This window comes from Panulirus ornatus, chromosome 2 (assembly GCF_036320965.1).
Source record: "Panulirus ornatus isolate Po-2019 chromosome 2, ASM3632096v1, whole genome shotgun sequence".
NCBI classification, from domain to species: Eukaryota; Metazoa; Arthropoda; class Malacostraca; order Decapoda; family Palinuridae; genus Panulirus; species Panulirus ornatus.
Window position 1 is genome coordinate 93,896,552 of NC_092225.1, and position 19,991 is coordinate 93,916,542.

The following is a 19,991-nucleotide window of genomic DNA, read 5'->3' on the forward strand; positions in this document are numbered from 1 at the left end:
ATGACACGCTTAATCATTCAGTGTTTTCCTTTATAATCAAATATAAAGCACAAAAGATAAACTTAGCATAGGAGATCATTTTGAAAATGGCTGCCAACCTTAATTCAGGTCAAATATTAATCGTCCGACCTACTTTGCAGTAATAGTTATGGTTAAAAGATATACTGAAAGCTTTTAATTGACAGTGTAGGAAAGGTTACAAAATTCAGACACAAAGAGTATTCAAATGTCGGTATTTTATTTATAAGCTAACATGCATAAGTACAACTTTTTCAAGTTTCAATACAGGTATATCAAACATTTTCTAAAATGGCACAACTTTCCTAAAGGATACATACACATTACTTTGGGAGACACAAGAATGAAAGATGATGTGCCTAAAAGACACCTAAAGACTCCATGATTTCTACAGTAACTTAAGAAAATCCTACCAATAATAATGACTTCACAAAACTAAAAATTTTCATAGAATCTAATAAGCACAAAGACTAGTCAGATATGGCAAAATGAAATACAGTAATGGGTCATTTAACAGCATGAAGTGGTACCATGAACCTGAACATCTGTGGTACAGATCTTAGCTCTTGCAGTTTCTGGCTAATCATTCCTTTCCAATGATTGATACGTTGATTAAGGTCAAGATGTCTGAAAGAAGTTCTAACAGATATTTGCTGCCACTGTTTCTATTCTAAAAGTCAAGATATCGTAAACATGTAGCACAACCCAACAATCACAGAAAGATTTATATCAGTATAGGGTTATATGTCTATGAAAAATATTACAGATACATTACCAACTGACTTAAGAACATTAGATGTGTTTCACCTCTCAAAGCTACACAAATGATCTACTCATCAAGACATGTGAATACTATTTGATCTCTCTGACTATAAAATGTTCCATTATGAATTATACCACACTAATATATTTCTCTACATGATAATGGCAGATTAATGAAAATCTTACCTTCCATAGACAAAACTTCTGTTTATGGTTTGGTACTTTGGCAGCAGCAAAACTAGAAAGGGAATCTGAAGGGATGAGTAACAGGTAAGACTGTACATGCAAATCTCTCAGCAACACATCTACTATGCCCAGACAAAGGAAATCTTTCATCATCAGCCTGTGTGTGACCTGGTAACTCTTAACGACAGTAGTACTAAGAATGAATCTAAGGAAGATCAGGACTGTCTTCTAGCTACAAATCAAAACAAGAGTTGATAAGTGCATTGTGACTGGATTTGTTAAAGATGGTAAATATACAAAATAAATAAGATATGACTGACTTAAGAAATCAAATGACTATAAACCTGATTGTTAAGATGAGTTAGGTACTTCAGATATTGGCTAGATAACAGATAAAGAGGGGGCAATCTGGTGTTTCCACCGAAGAAAGGAGAGCAAGCCTACTATTCTTATCCTGTACTATCTGTTGGGAAATAGCTCAACACCTAATTACCTGTATTCACTGGATCTTTTTAACAAATCAGGTTCAGTTTTTAACTTCATTAGATAGTCAAATGACATGGCAAATCTCTCTGTTAAGGAACACTTACCCCAAGTTAATTTTGTTCCTGAAGATAAATTATGGGGCTTCTGTCTATGCCTTCTTTTGACTGTAAATTTCTTTTGAAAATCAACTGCATTTGTCACAATATAATGTCTTAGTTTGATAAACAGAAATAGTTAATCAAAATCATATATTTTTCTGTCCAGTATGAAGTTGCATTCAATGAAAGAAACATTCTTTACCATAATAACTATAACAAAAGAACAAGAGATTATAAGATTTTCTTGAAAGTATTGTGAGGTACAAAATGGGTGTCATTCATAGATCCACTTATTAAGCACTTGCATTTAATTTCTGGCTAAATCAGATGTCTGATAAAAGCCCCAGATAGTTTAATATTGAGGTGTAAGTGGATACTCATGGCAGTAGTAAAGGTGACACAAGCAAAGTTTCAGAAATGGCAGGAAGAGTGAAATCTATACAGTAATGTTGAAAAACACACTCAGTTACCTTTAATGACTTTATCTGGTATAAAATGCATTTGAATAGATCGGCTGAATATAAAATTGCATCTGTTCAGATTATCATCCCATTCATACAATAAATATGATTTATACATCAACGATCGGTGAGGAGCAATACTGTTAACTGAATGCAGTTATGCAAGTAAGAACAGCATATCTTCCATAACTCAGGACTGCTAAATGGTATGTAGATGCAAATGTGTACTCAAGTACAGTAATGCAGCTCAAATTCAGAAGATCAAGATGCTAGAGGAGCTTCCACCTGAAGTACATTAATGGATGGAGCAGATTTAACTTTAGATGTATATGATTGTTTTATGATTATAATGGCTCTAGTTACATTTTCTGCTCCAATGCACATTGATCTCTCAGTCAGGTGAGGAGTACTGCTTCTTAAGGTAGGAATATCCTCAGTCAAGTCAACGGAGGAAAGTGTCACTCTTGGAATCAACAGCGGGACTAGACATACTTGCAGATTTAGCAGGCTTTGTCTCTTCATTGTAATACTGGTCAGCTGGAGGAGAGTGAACTGGTTTACGGCCACCTTTCTTACCACGTGGTTTTTCGCTTACAGCTGCTGCTGGTGGATGAACTTCAGTATAAGACATCCTTACTTCATCAGTTTTGGGCACATCGGTAGACTTGGAATCAGATGAGACATGCAAATCCTTTGCAGTATATTCATGAACTCGGGCAGGCTTAGTCTCATGACTAGTGGGCTTAGGGATGACTGGCTCTTCTTGTTTGGGTACAAAGGTAGATGCAGGTGTGTGAGTAGCAATCACCTCCTCCATTTTTGGTTTTACTGGAGAAATATACTCATCACGTGAAGGGGACTGAACAGAAACCAATTCCTCCACTTTTGGTTCCTTGGGAGCAGCAGGCCTGGTATAGATGCGTGTTTCAGCTACTTGGGGTTCGCTTTCAACCTCTTCCTCTTCTTCAGGCTCTGAAACACTTTCTGCTTCAACAACAATGGATCCCTTTGACTTGACAGTAATTGTTTCTTCCTCTTCAGGTTCTGCATGAATGACAGATTTTGTAGGAATGGAAGCACTGACTACAGTAGATTTTACAGGCACTACTTCTTCCTCCACAGGTTTCGTGACATAGGACTCATCCAAAGAAGACCTCTTAGGCAAAGATGATTTGGCAGCAGGTATTTCCTCCACTTCAGGTTCAGGTTCAGGTTCAGGTTCCGGTTCAGATTCAACTTCTTCTTGAGTGACAGGTTCATCAGGAATGGACTCCTTACGTACAGGTATTTCCTCCTCAATAGGTTCAGTTGCAGAAGTTTCAACTGCAACTGGTACCTCTTCTTTGGGTTCTGCAGCAGCAACTGGTTCAACAGAAGTTTCTTCCGGCTGGACTTCCTTTTCAGATGGCGTAATAATTGCACCATTAACCGCTGGTTCTGTAGGAAGTTTAGTGACTGGCACAGGAATCTTGTCTGACACTTTCAAACGTAAATCTTCAATGTTCTTCATGAGCAACTCCTCTTCTTCAATGGTTGACTTTGTCCAGGCGAGAGCAAGGTGAGTTGGTACTGGTTCACGATCTACAGGTAAAAGGAGCAAACATATGGTACATCACAAAAAAAAAAGATGATTGCATACATTTGATTGGTTATGAACAAATTCAATCCTTTTTGCAGAGCAGTAAAGAATGAAATTACTGCTTTGACTCCTCTATATAAGCGTATATTGAAATTAACTAAAGTGAATTTCTCTCAAATATAGTGCACTCTTGAGCACTGAATAATCAAAGTTTGGTGTTCAGTAAGACTAAAATAAACTTGAATTATAAAAAATCATATATATTCATTTTTATTTCATTTATTTATTATAATTAACCACTGTCTCCCTTGTTAGTGAGGTAGCGCAAGGAAACAGACAATGAATGGCCCAACCCACCCACATACAAATGTATAAACATAAATGCCCACACATGCATATATACATACATATACATTTAAATGTATACATATATATACATACACAACCATATGAATATATACACATGTACGTGTTTATACTTGCTGCCTTCATCCATATATATATATATATATATATATATATATATATATATATATATATATATATATATATATATATATATATATATTTTTTTTTTTGCTTTGTCGCTGTCTCCCGCGTTTGCGAGGTAGCGCAAGGAAACAGACGAAAGAAATGGCCCAACCCACCCCCATACACAATGTATATACATACACGTCCACACACGCAAATATACATACCTATACATCTCAATGTATACATATATATACACACACAGACACATACATATATACCCATGCACACAATTCACACTGTCTGCCTTTATTCATTCCCATCGCCACCTCGCCACACATGGAATAACATCCCCCTCCCCCCTCATGTGTGTGAGGTAGCGCTAGGAAAAGACAACAAAGGCCCCATTTGTTCAAACTCAGTCTCTAGCTGTTATGCAATAATGCCTGAAACCACAGCTCCCTTTCCAGATCCAGGCCCCACAGAACTTTCCATGGTTTACCCCAGACGCTTCACATGCCCTGATTCAATCCATTGACAGCACGTCGACCCCGGTATACCACATCGATCCAATTCACTCTATTCCTTGCCCGTCTTTCACCCTCCTGCATGTTCAGGCCCCGATCACTCAAAATCTTTTTCACTCCATCTTTCCACCTCCAATTTGGTCTCCCACTTCTCCTTGTTCCCTCCACCTCCGACACATATATCCTCTTGGTCAATCTTTCCTCACTCATTCTCTCCATGTGCCCAAACCATTTCAAAACACCCTCTTCTGCTCTCTCAACCACGCTCTTTTTATCTCCACACATCTCTCTTACCCTTACAATATTTACTCGATCAAACCACCTCACACCACATATTGTCCTCAAACATCTCATTTCCAGCACATCCACCCTCCTGCGCACAACTCTATCCATAGCCCACGCCTCACAACCATACAACATTGTTGGAACCACTATTCCTTCAAACATAGCCATTTTTGCTTTCTGAGATAATGTTCTCGACTTCCAAACATTCTTCAAGGCTCCCAGGATTTTCGCCCCCTCCCCCACCCTATGATTCACTTCCACTTCCATGGTTCCATCCGCTGCCAGATCCACTCCCAGATATCTAAAACACTTTACTTCCTCCAGTTTTTCTCCATTCAAACTTACCTCCCAATTGACTTGACCCTCAACCCTACTGTACCTAATAACCTTGCTCTTATTCACATTTACTCTTAACTTTCTTCTTTCACACACTTTACCAAACTCAGTCACCAGCTTCTGCAGTTTCTCACATGAATCAGCCACCAGTGCTGTATCATCAGCGAACAACAACTGACTCACTTCCCAAGCTCTCTCATCCACAACAGACTTCATAGTTGCCCCTCTTTCCAAAACTCTTGCATTCACCTCCCTAACAACCCCATCCATAAACAAATTAAACAATCATGGAGACATCACACACCCCTTCCGCAAACCTACATTCACTGAGAGCCAATCACTTTCCTCTCTTCCTACACGTACACATGCCTTACATCCTCGATAAAAACTTTTCACTGCTTCTAACAACTTGCCTCCCACACCATATATTCTTAGTATCTTCCACAGAGCATCCCTATCAACTCTATCATCTTCCACAGAGCATCCCTATCAACTCTATCATATGCCTTCTCCAGATCCATAAATGCTACATACAAATCCATTTGCTTTTCTAAGTATTTCTCACATACATTCTTCAAAGCAAACACCTGATCCACACATTCTCTACCACTTCTGAAACCACACTGCTCTTTCCCAATCTGATGCTCTGCATATGCCTTCACCTTCTCAATCATTACCCTCCCATATAATTTACCAGGAATACTCAACAAACTTATACCTCTGTAATTTGAGCGCTCACTCTTATCCCCTTTGCCTTTGTACAATGGCACTATGCATGCATTCAGCCAATCCTCAGGCACCTCACCATGAGTCATACATACATTAAATAACCTTACCAACAAGTCAACAATACAGTCACCCCCCTTTTTTAATAAATTCCACTACAATACCATCCTTGCCGGCTTTCATCTTCTGCAAAGCTTTTACTACCTCTTCTCTGTTTACCAAATCATTTTCCCTAACCCTCTCACTTTGCACACCACCTTGACCAAAGCACCCTATATCTGTCACTCTATCATCAAACACATTTAACAAACCTTCAAAATACTCACTCCATACCTTCAAAATACTCACTCCATCTCCTTCTCACATCACCACTACTTGTTATCACCTCCCCATTAGCCCCCTTCACTGAAGTTCCCATTTGCTGCCTTGTCTTACGCACTTTATTTACCTCCTTCCAGAACATCTTTTTATTCTTCCTAAAATTTAATGATACTCTCTCACCCTAACTCTCATTTGCCCTCTTTTTCACCTCTTGCACCTTTCTCTTGACCTCCTGTCTCTTTCTTTTATACATCTCCCACTCATTTGCATTTTTTCCCTGCAAAAATCTTCCAAATGCCTCGCTCTTCTCTTTCACTAATAATCTTACTTCTTCATCCCACCACTCACTACCCTTTCTAATCAACCCACCTCCCACGCTTCTCATGCCACAAGCATCTTTTGTGCAAGCCATCACTGCTTCCCTAAATACATCCCATTCCTCCCCCACTCCCCTTATCTCCTTTGTTCTCACCTTTTTCCATTCTGTACTCAGTCTCTCCTGGTACTTCCTCACACAAGTCTCCTTCCTCAGCTCACTTACTCTCACCACCCTCTTCACCCCAACATTCTCTCTTCTTTTCTGAAAACCCATACAAATCTTCACCTTCGCCTCCACAAGATAATGATCAGACATCCCTCCATTTGCACCTCTCAGCACATTAACATCCAAAAGTCTCTCTTTCGTGCGCCTGTCAATTAACACTTAATCCAATAATGCTTTCTGGCCATCTCTCCTACTTACATACGTATACTTATGTATATCTCGCTTTTTAAACCAGGTATTCCCAATCACCAGTCCTTTTTCAGCACATATATCTACCAGCTCTTCACCATTTCCATTTATAACACTGAACACCCCATGTATATCAATTATTCCCTCAACTGCCACATTACTCACCTTTGCATTCAAATCACCCATCTCTCTCTCTCTCTCTCTCTCTCTCTCTATAATATATAATAACTGTGCTCTTATTCACATTTACTCTCAGCTTTCTTTTTTCACACACTTTGCCAAACTCGGTCACCAACTTCTGCAGTTTTCTCATCTGAATCAGCCACCAGCACTGTATCTTCAGCAAACAACAACCAACTCTCTTCCCAAGCCCTCTCATCCACAACAGACTGCATACTTGTTCCTCTCTCCAAAACTCATGCATTTATGTCCCCAACAACCCCATCCATAAACATATTAAACAACCATGGAGCCATCACGCACCCCTGCCACAAACCAACATTCACTGAGAACCAATCACTTTCCTCTCTTCCTACTCGTACACATGCTTTACATCCTTGATAAAAACTTTTCACTGCTTCTAGCAATTTACATCCCACACTGAATACTCTTAATACCTTCCACAAAGTATTTCTATCAACTCTATCATATGCCTTCTCCAGATCCATAAATGCTACATACAAATCCATCTGTTTTTCTAAGCATTTCTCACATACATACATACATTCATATACATGACAGCTAGAGACTGAGTGTGAACGAATGCGGCCTTTGCTGTCTTTTCCTAGCACTACCTCGTGTGCATGCGGGGGGAAGGGGTTGTCATTTCATGTGTGGCGGGGTGGCGACGGGAATGAATAGAGGTAGCAAGTATGAATTGTGTGCACGTGTATATATGTGTATGTCAGTATGTATGTATATGTTGAAATGTATAGGAATGTGTATGTGCATGTGTGGACGTGTATGTATATACATGTGTATGTGGGTGGATTGGGCCATTCTTTCGTCTGTTTCCTTGCGCTACCTCGGTAACGCGGGAGACAGCAACAAAGTATAATAATAGAAAAAAAAATATGATGTATATCAACTGACTTATATTTCTGTCTTGCATCTCCCCTGATTATGTGATTATTACACAAAAGTGCATTTGGGAACTTATCGTGTTTCATTTTCCCTGTGAACTCATAGGAATATATATATATATATATATATATATATATATATATATATATATATATATATATATATATATATATATTTTTTTTTTTGCTTTGTCGCTGTCTCCCGCGTTTGCGAAGTAGCGCAAGGAAACAGACGAAAGAAATGGCCCAACCCACCCCCATACACATGTATATACATACACGTCCACACACGCAAATATACATACCTACACAGCTTTCCATGGTTTACCCCAGACCCTTCACATGCCCTGATTCAATCCACTGACAGCACGTCAACCCCAGTATACCACATTGATCCAATTCACTCTATTCCTTGCCCTCCTTTCACCCTTCTGCATGTTCAGGCCCCGATCACACAAAATCTTTTTCACTCCATCTTTCCACCTCCAATTTGGTCTCCCTCTTCTCCTCGTTCCCTCCACCTCTGACACATATATCCTCTTGGTCAAACTTTCCTCACTCATTCTCTCCATGTGCCCAAACCATTTCAAAACACCCTCTTCTGCTCTCTCAACCATGCTCTTTTTATTTCCACACATCTCTCTTACCCTTACGTAACTTACTCGATCAAACCACCTCACACCACACATTGTCCTCAAACATCTCATTTCCAGCACATCCACCCTCCTGCGCACAACTCTATCCATAGCCCACGCCTCGCAACCATACAAAATTGTTGGAACCACTATTCCTTCAAACATACCCATTTTTGCTTTCCAAGATAATGTTCTCGACTTCCACACATTCTTCAAGGCTCCCAGAATTTTCGCCCCCTCCCCCACCCTATGATCCACTTCCGCTTCCATGGTTCCATCCGCTGCCAGATCCACTCCCAGATATCTAAAACACTTTACTTCCTCCAGTTTTTCTCCATTCAAACTTACCTCCCAATTGACTTGACCCTCAACCCTACTGTACCTAATAACCTTGCTCTTATTCACATTTACTCTTAACTTTCTTCTTTCACACACTTTACCAAACTCAGTCACCAGCTTCTGCAGTTTCTCACATGAATCAGCCACCAGTGCTGTATCATCAGCGAACAACAACTGACTCACTTCCCAAGCTCTCTCATCCACAACAGACTTCATAGTTGCCCCTCTTTCCAAAACTCTTGCATTCACCTCCCTAACAACCCCATCCATAAACAAATTAAACAACCATGGGGACATCACACACCCCTGCCGCAAACCTACATTCACTGAGAACCAATCACTTTCCTCTCTTCCTACACGTACACATGCCTTACATCCTCGATAAAAACTTTTCACTGCTTCTAACAACTTGCCTCCCACACCATATATTCTTAATACCTTCCACAGAGCATCTCTATCAACTCTATCATATGCCTTCTCCAGATCCATAAATGCTACATACAAATCCATTTGCTTTTCTAAGCATTTCTCACATACATTCTTCAAAGCAAACACCTGATCCACACATCCTCTACCACTTCTGAAACCACACTGCTCTTCCCCAATCTGATGCTCTGTACATGCCTTCACCCTCTCAATCAATACCCTCCCATATAATTAACCAGGAATACTCAACAAACTTATACCTCTGAAATTTGAGCACTCACTCTTATCCCCTTTGCCTTTGTACAATGGCACTATGCACGCATTCCGCCAATCCTCAGGCACCTCACCATGAGTCATACATACATTAAATAACCTTACCAACCAGTCAATAATACAGTCACCCCCTTTTTTAATAAATTCCACAGCAATACCATCCAAACCTGCTGCCTTGCCGGCTTTCATCTTCCGCAAAGCTTTTACTACCTCTTCTCTGTTTACCAAATCATTTTCCCTAACCCTCTCACTTTGCACACCACCTCGACCAAAACACCCTATATCTGCCACTCTATCATCAAACACATTCAACAAACCTTCAAAATACTCACTCCATCTCTTTCTCACATCACCACTAATTGTTATCACCTCCCCATTTGCGCCCTTCACTGAAGTTCCCATTTGCTCCCTTGTCTTACGCACTTTATTTACCTCCTTCCAGAACATCTTTTTATGCTCCCTAAAATTTAATGATACTCTCTCACCCCAACTCTCATTTGCCCTCTTTTTCACCTCTTGCACCTTTCTCTTGACCTGTCTCTTTCTATCATACATCTCCCACTCAATTGCATTTTTTCCCTGCAAAAATTGTCCAAATGCCTCTCTCTTCTCTTTCACTAATAATCTTACTTCTTCATCCCACCACTCACTACCCTTTCTAATCAACCCACCTCCCACTCTTCTCATGCCACAAGCATCTTTTGCACAATCCATCAATGATTCCCTAAATACATCCCATTCCTCCCCCACTCCCCTTACTTCCAATTTTCTCACCTTTTTCCATTCTGTACTCAGTCTCTCCTGGTACTTCCTCACACAAGTCTCCTTCCCAAGCTCACTTACTCTCACCACCCTCTTCACCCCAACATTCACTCTTCTTTTCTGAAAACCCATACAAATCTTCACCTTAGCCTCCACAAGATAATGATCAGACATCCCTCCAGTTGCACCTCTCAGCACATATATATATTATTCTTTTAATCTATTTATTTTGCTTTGTCGCTGTCTCCCGCATTTGCGAGGTAGCGCAAGGTAACAGACGAAAGAAATGGCCCAACCCACCCCCATACACATGTATATACATACACGTCCACAATCTCAATGTACACATATATATACAAACACAGACCTATACATATATACACATGTACATAATTCATAGTCTGCCTTTATCTATTCCCATCGCCACCTCTCCACACATGGAATAACATCCCCCTCCCCCCTCATGTGTGCGAGGTAGCGCTAGGAAAAGACAACAAAGGCCCCATTCGTTCACACTCAGTCTCTAGCTGTCATGTAATAATCCCCGAAACCACAGCTCCCTTTCCGCATCCAGGCCCCACAGAACTTTCCATGGTTTACCCCAGACGTTTCACATGCCCTGATTCAATCCATTGACAGCACGTTGACCCCAGTATACCACATCGATCCAATTCACTCTATTCCATGCCTGCCTTTCACCCTCCTGCATGTTCAGGCCCCGATCACTCAAAATCTTTTTCACTCCATCTTTCCACCTCCAATTTGGTCTCCCACTTCTCCTTGTTCCCTCCACCTCCGACACATACATCCTCTTGGTCAATCTTTCCTCACTCATTCTCTCCATGTGCCCAAACCATTTCAAAACACCCTCTTCTGCTCTCTTAACCACGCTCTTTTTATTTCCACACATCTCTCTTACCCTTACAATACTTACTCGATCAAACCACCTCACACCACATATTGTCCTCAAACATCTCATTTCCAGCACATCCACCATCCTCCGCACAACTCTATCCATAGCCCACACCTAGCAACCATACAACATTGTTGGAACCACTATTCCTTCAAACATACCCATTTTTGCTTTCCGAGATAATGTTCTCGACTTCCAAACATTCTTCAAGGATCCCAGGATTTTCGCCCCTTCCCCCACCCTATGATTCACTTCCACTTCCATGGTTCCATCCACTGCCAGATCCACTCCCAGATATCGAAAACACTTTACTTCCTCCAGTTTTTCTCCATTCAAACTTACCTCCCAATTGACTTGACCCTCAACCCTACTGTACCTAATAACCTTGCTCTTATTCACATTTACTCTTAACTTTCTTCTTTCACACACTTTACCAAACTCAGTCACCAGCTTCTGCAGTTTCTCACATGAATCAGCCACCAGCGCTGTATCATCAGTGTACAACAACTGACTCACTTCCCAAGCTCTCTCATCCACAACACACTGCATACTTGCCCCTCTTTCCAAAACTCTTGCATTCACCTCCCTAACAACCCCATCCATAAACAAATTAAACAACCATGGAGACATCACACACCCCTGCCGCAAACCTGCATTCACTGAGAACCAATCACTTTCCTCTCTTCCTACACGTACACATGCCTTACATCCTCGATAAAAACTTTTCACTGCTTCTAACAACTTGCCCCACACCATATATTCTTATACATATACATATCAATACATATACATACACAGACATATACACATATACATGTGCATATTTATACTTGCTTGCCTTCATCCATTCCTGGTGCTACTCCACCTCACAGGAAATAGCATCGTACTTGCTATTTCCCATGAAAGTAAAGTAGTATAAGGAACAAAAGATTTAGTCTTTGAGGGAAAATTCTTCACTTGGGCACCTTCTCTGTTCCTCCTTTTCAAAAAGTAAAACTAGAGGGAAGGATTTCCTGCTACCCACTCCTACCCCTTTTAGTTACCTTCTATGACATGCAGGGAATACGTGGGAATACCTAGTAAATGAGTCAGTTGTTGTTTGCTTATGATACTGCACTGGTGGCTGATTCAAGTCAGAAACTGCAGAAGTTGGGGACTGAGTTAGGAAAAATGTGTGAAAGGAGAAAGTTGAGAGTAAATGTAAATAAAAGCATGGTTATTAGGGTCAGCAGGGTTGAGGGACAAATCAACTGGAATGTAAGTATGAATGGAGAAAAATTGGAGGAAGTGAAGTTTTTAGACATCTGGAAGTGGACTTAGCAATGAATGGAACCATGGAAGTGGAAGTGAGTCACAGGGTGGGGGAGGGGGTGAAGGTTCTGGGAGCGATGAAGAATGTGTGGAAGGAGAGAACGTTATATCGGACAGCAAAATGGGTATGTTTGAAGGAATAGTAATTCCAAAAATATTATATGATTGCGAGGCATGGGCTATAGGTAGGGTTGTACAGAGAAGGGTGGACGTGTTGGAAATGAAATGTTTGATGACAATATGTGATGTGAGGTGGTCTGATTAAGTACTGAAAGGGCAAGAGAGATGTGTGGTAAAGAGTGTGGTAGAAAGAGCAGAGGAGGGTATGTTGAAATGGTTTGGACATATGGAGAAAATGAGTGAGGAAAGGTTGACAAAGAGGATATGTGTGTCAGATGTGGAGGGAACAAGGAGAAGCAGACCATACTGGAGGTGGAAGGATGGAGAAAAAAAATCATTGCGAGATCGGGGCTTGAACATGCAAGAGGGTGAGATGCATGCAAGGAATAGAGTGAACTGGAATGATATGGTATACTGGGGTTGATGTCCTATCAATGGACCGAACCAGGGCATGTAAAACGTCCGAGGTAAACCATGGAAAGGTTTGTGGGGTCTGGATGTGGATAGGGAGATGTGGTTTTGGTGCATTACACATGAAAGTAAGAAGTGCAGGAGTGGAGGACTCATGGATTTTCATTTCTGAAAGATGGAACAGGAGCCAAGCTATGAGTGCTCATCCTACTCGAAGGCTCAGGCTGGAGAGTCTGAATGTGTTTGAATGTAAATCATGATCAGAGGAAGAGATGAGCAGTATGTTTGAGAAAAGGAACTTGGCTGTTCTGGTTCTGAGAAAAACAAAGCTCAAGGATAAGTAGGAAGAATGGTTTGGGAAAATCAAGGGTTAGTGTGAGGGTGAGAGCTAAGGATATGCGTAGCACTTCTGCTAAAGTTATGGGAATATGAACGAGTGCAAGAAAGTGAGCTTCACATTAATGAGGGTAATAATGTAAATGGATAATGATAGGCTGGTGATTATGCACCAGTCCATAATGAGGATTATTAGCAAGTGAATTGGGAGCAGCTGAGTGAGTGTGTCAGCAGTTTTGATAAGAGAGATTAGATATTACAGATGGGTGATTTGCATGCAAAAGTGAGTAATGTGGCAGCTGAGGATATATTCGGGGGAATGGGGAATTCAGTGCTATAAATGGATATGGTGAAGAGCTTGTGGAGTTCCATGCTGAAAAAGGAATTGTAATTGGGAATATCTGGATATTATAAAAAGGGGAACGTACCAAGTACACACGGAGTAGGAAAGATAGTAAGAGCACTTTTATGAAGTACATACTAAATGATAAGCATGCAAAAGGGAGACTTCTGGATATGAATGTGCTTGGAGTGGCAGCTTGTGAGACATCTAACCAATGTCTGGCAGAGATGAGGCTTTGAGAAAGAGGGAATGATGCGGGCAAAATGAGGGTGGTAAGGGTAAGTGAGTTTGGAGAGGAGGCTTGTGTAAAGAGATACCAAGAGAGAATGAATTTAGAATAGCAAAAGATGAGAGGGAATGATGTTATGGGGGGAGTGGGTCAGGAATGGGAGGTGTTTTGGGAAGAAGTGCTGGAATGTGTGAGTAAAGTGTTTGGTTTGTGGGAGATGGGCAGGCCAGAAAAAGTGTATTGGGATGAAGAAATAAATTTGCTAGTGAAAGACACAAGAAAAGTGTATGGGCAGTACTTACATGGAAAGAGTGAGACTGGGAGATGTACAAAAGAAAGCTGCAAGAGGTTAAGAGGGAGGTGTAACGGTTGAAAAAGAGGGCAAATGAGAGGTGGGATGAGTGAGTACCAGCAAACTTCAGGGATCATAAGAAAATATTTAGAAGGGAGGCTAAAAGAAGAAAAATAACAAAACAAATTGGAACATCAATGTAGGGGGGAAATGGGGAAGTAGTAACAGGCAGAGATGAGGTGAAGTGAGTATTTTGAAGGATTGCTGAATGTGTCTGATGATACTATGGTAGATGTAGGATGTTTGGGATGGGGAGGCATGCAAAGTGAGTCACTGTAAGTAGTTTAGTGAAAATAGAAGAGTTGGTGATAGCTTTGCAAAAAATGAAATGTGGTAAGGCAGCTGAGGTAAAATGGTATTGCAGTTGAATTTCTTAAGAAAAGTGACTGTGTTGATGACTGGTTAGTTAGGATTTTCAATGTGTGTATGGATCATGGTGAAGTATGTGAGGATTGGTGGAATGCCTGTATAAAGGCAAGGGGGACAAAGATGAGTGTTCAAATTACAGAGGTATAATTTTGTTGAATGTACCTGGTAAGTTACAAAAAATAGTAGTGACTGAGGTAGTGGCATGCACAGAACATCACATTAGGGAAGAACAATGTGGTTTCATGAGTGGCAGAGGATGTGCGGATCATGTGTTTGATTCGATGACTGTGAAAAATATCAAGAAAAACAGACGAATTTGCAAGTGGAATTCATGGATCTAGAAGAAGTATGTGATAGTGACGATAAAGATGCTCTGAGGAAGGTGCTACGAATATATATGGTGTGGGATACCAACCACATAAAAGTGTGCACTCAGAACAACACAGGCTGTCTTGCCACGACAAACACTCAGCACCTTCACAGTGAAACACAGATCCTCCCATTGCAGTCCCACCTCAACATGCTTGGCACTCAATTCTTTGCAACAGCAATATTAGACCCCTCCCACCCTAGAACTAACCACAAACCACCCAAGCAGAAATAAAAAAAGCTTGACCCAAACTCATTCTTCAGCAACATCTACGCACAGATCCCCATCTTTAACGAAAAGAACACTGACAAAACACATACACTAAAGAACCGACCTCCCAATACAATCTTATACACCTGCCCTCTGGATATAGTACACCCATGAGAAACCACACTCCCCAAAAACTCTCCTGCTTAATCTCTGGACATGGTCCATCTCTTACAATACTACAAACACTGTTTCACTATATCTTAAGATATCCTCCACTAGGCAACCACCATGAAGAAGACACTGGGCACCTACAAGTAAATTGCCCTGCACTTTCTGCTCATAGATCCACACATATCACAGCATTTTATGACCTATGGTCCCGATCAGCGGACATGGCCAGCTTCCTGAGCGCTGCAGGAGCTTCTTAAGGATACAAGGGATTCCTGGGGCAGGAAGATATGGTAATGTATGAATACGGTAAAATCACCATTTACTCCAATGATAATGAGGGATCCACAGTGGGAACCCGGGTTTTGAGTGGGAAGAAGAAAAAAAAATAGTTGTGATTTGCAATACAAATGATGGTTAGGATCGTTCAAATGGCATTAAAAAACAATTCAAATCTAACCCGGATTTTCGAAACGGTAATAATACCATATATCTTCCTAGGGATCTTTACAATGTGTGTAGAGGTGATATGTCATGTGGGATTTAAGGTGTTGTACGTTAAACTTCATTAATATTTATTTTCTGTTCATAAAGTGGGCAGGGCTTGGAAACCCACGGGAAATTTTAGGGGGGTAAAAACACCCAAAAAGTAACAGTGGACAGTTTAAATAATGCATTCGTAACATTTGACTTGAAATTTCTCAAGAGCAATTCTTATATAACACGAGAACATTTAAAATAAAAAAAAACGACCATTTTTAGGAAGGCTGACCCAAAATTATATTTCACATGGCCTTTATTCGGATTTTATCAAGCTTTATTCTGTTCATGTGTCGATATATATAGCGAATGAAACTGTAATAAAACAAAGAACACTTGCCTGTTGAGTGTATAAATGCCTGCCTGTTCTTGGTTATCTCTGGGTTCCACTGAGGGTCGCCATGCTTCTTAATGTTTGAATCCGAGTTTGGCCAAATATGTTGGATGTCTACAGACCTCCACATAAAATAAGGGGCTTGAATGAATGTTCTACGAGATCTCTCCCTTACACGTTCCGATTTATACTTTTAAAATCTCTCTTAACAACTCACTATTCACATGGCGAACCAGACTTAAAAAAATAATTACGGAGAGGAACTGGGTATTTGACGTTATTCGAGGGAATTCCTCATAATATCGCGTATCTCTTAACCAATCCGGTCTTTAAACGTTAATAGTACATACTATCTGATATCCATGGCCATTACAGTATCATAGTATTATCATTTAATCCCACAATTTCCCTATCCTTCATGACTGTACTACCAGCAAGTGTAAGTAATATCGAAATATTGTTTTACAGGGTAGTTAAGCCACACTCATCTATCATTCCTTACAGTAGCAAAAAAGAATCCATATGAGAGAAAAGTCAAGACATCAAACCAATTAAAGTGACGTCTATATGCCAGACTGTGTGTGTGTGTGTGTGTGTGTGTGTCGTTTAAGCTTGTTCTCTGTTTTAAATGCTTCCCGCATTAGCGATGTAGCGCCAGGAACAGACGAAGAAAAGACCTTATTTCCTCATATCCATTACTACGCTGTCAAGTACAAAATACACCGAAACTGCAAACCCCATCCATAGCCAGACCCCACAGACCTTTCCGTGGTTTCCCCTGTCTGCTTCATATATATATATATATATATATATATATATATATATATATATATATATATATATATATATATATATATTTTTTTTTTTTTTTCTTTTTTTTTTGCTTTGTCGCTGTCTCCCGCGTTTGCGAGGTAGCGCAAGGAAACAGACGAAAGAAATGGCCCAACCCACCCCCATACACATGTATATACATACGTCCACACACGCAAATATACATACCTATACAGCTTTCCATGGTTTACCCCAGACGCTTCACTTTGTCGCTGTCTCCCGCGTTAGCGAGGTAGCGCAAGGAACACGAAAGAATGGCCCAACCCACCCAGATAAACATATATATACGTACACGCTCACATACATACCTATACATTTCAATGTATACATACATATACATATACAGACAAATACATATATACACATGTACATATTCATACTTGCTGCCCTCAGCCATTCCGTCGTCACCCCGTCACACATGAAATGGCACCCCCCCTCCCCCCCACACGCGTGCGAGGTAGCGCTAGGAAAAGACAACAAAGGCCACATTCGTTCACACTCAGTCTCTAGCTGTCATGTGTAATGCACACAAACCACAGCTCCCTTTCCACATTTAGGCCCCACAAAACTTTCCATGGTTTACCCCATATATATATATATATATATATATATATATATATATATATATATATATATATATATATATATATATAGAGAGAGAGAGAGAGAGAGAGAGAGAGAGAGAGAGAGAGAGAGAGAGTTGTGGATAGAGTTGTGCGCAGGAGGATGGATGTGCTGGAAATGAGATGTTTGAGGACAATGTGTGGTGTGAGGTGGTTTGATCGAGTAAGTAACGTAAGGGTAAGAGAAATGTGTGGAAATAAAAAGAGCGTGGTTGAAAGAGCAGAAGAGGGTGTTTTGAAATGGTTTGGGCACATGGAGAGAATGAGTGAGGAAAGATTGACCAAGAGGATATATGTGTCGGAGGTGGAGGGAACGAGAAGTGGGAGACCAAATTGGAGGTGGAAAGATGGAGTGAAAAAGATTTTGTGTGATCGGAGCCTGAACATGCAGGAGGGTGAAAGGAGGGCAAGGAATAGAGTGAATTGGATCGATGTGGTATACCGGGGTTGACGTGCTGTCAGTGGATTGAATCAGGGCATGTGAAGGGTCTGGGGTAAACCATGGAAAGCTGTGTAGGTATGTATATTTGCGTGTGTGGACGTATGTATATACATGTGTATGGGGGTGGGTTGGGCCATTTCTTTCGTCTGTTTCCTTGCGCTACCTCGCAAACGCGGGAGACAGCGACAAAGCAAAAAAAAAAAAATATATATATATTCCTGAGTCCACACCCCATACCCTATATTTGATTACCGTTTTCCGTGTCTACGAGGTAGCGCCAGGAACTCACGAAGGAAGGCAACATCTGCTCACATCTATTCTCTAGCTGTCATGTGAAACACACTTCACTACCTATTATCACTTCCTCGTTTGCCCCCTTCACTAAAGTTCCCGTTTGCTATCTTGCCTTTCGCACAATTTACATTCTTCCAAGACATCTTCATTCTACCCTTAAGTGTACTGATACTCGCTCACTTCAAGTCTCATCTGCCCTTCTTCAACCTTTGCACCTTCCTCTTGACTTCCTGCCGCTTTCTCTTATACATTCCCCAATCATTTGCACACTTTCCTTGTAAGTACCGCCCAAACGCCTCTTTTCCGCTAACATCTTTAATTCTTCATTCCACCAATCAATACCCTTTCTAATCTGCCCACCTCCCACCTTTAGCATGCCATATGCAACTCTTGTACATGCTATCACTGCTTCCCTATATACCTCCCATTCCTCATCCACCCCTCTCGCTTCATTTACTCTCACCCTTTTTCCATTTTACACTCAATCTCTCGCTATTTCTTCACACAAGTCTCTATTCCAAGCTCACTTACTCTCACCACTCTCTTCTCTACGGTATCATTTCTTCTTTCCAAAAACCTCGACAAATCTTCACCCTCGCCTCCACAAGACAGAGATCAGACATCCCACAAGTTGCCCCTCTCAGCACATTTACATCCAAAAGTCTCGCTTTTACGCTCCAATCAACAATCATGTAATCCAACAACCCCCGATGACCATTTTCCTATTCACATACGTATACTTGCGTATATTCCTCATTTCAATCCAGGTATTCCTAACAACAAGTCCTTTTTCAGAACATAACTCCACAAGTTCTTCACCATTCCCACTCATAACACTGAATACCCCATGCGCTCCAATCATACCCTCAACTGCCACATTAATTACCTTCGCATTGAAATCACCCGGTCTCTCACATCAAAACTGCTGACACACTCACTCAGCTGCTCCCAAAACACTTGGCTCTCATGATCGTTTTTCTCATGGCCAGGTGCATAAGCACCAATAATCACCCATCCCTCGCCATCCACTTTCAGTTCCACCCAAATCAATCTGAATTTACTTCCTTCCATCTATCACACACTCCCACAACTCTTGCTTCAAGGGTAGTGCTACTCTCTGCACAAAAGCGCACAAACATCACACCACTTTATGACCAATAATCCCGACTGGTGGACGTTGCCAGCTTCCCGAGTGCTGCAAGAGCCTCATCAAGACAAAAGGCAGGGAAGTATGTATATCTATGCACCTGTTATCGATAGGAGGAAGGAAGAGAGGCAAGTGCTCCGGG

At 40.9% G+C, this 19,991-nt stretch overlaps 1 protein-coding gene across 5 annotated transcripts in view; it reads right to left on the reverse strand.

Moving 5' to 3' along the window:
• Positions 1-219: 219 nt before the first annotated feature.
• The window catches only part of LOC139758516 (uncharacterized), a 105,078-nt gene continuing 85,306 nt past the window's right edge, over positions 220-19,991 (reverse strand). For all 5 annotated transcript variants that reach the window (XM_071680047.1, XM_071680063.1, XM_071680040.1 and 2 more), the window contains exon 9: positions 220-3,592. In XM_071680047.1, coding sequence (XP_071536148.1) covers positions 2,454-3,592 — 1,139 coding nt within the window. In that variant the 3' untranslated portion in view covers positions 220-2,453. The remainder of the gene's footprint in view (positions 3,593-19,991) is intronic.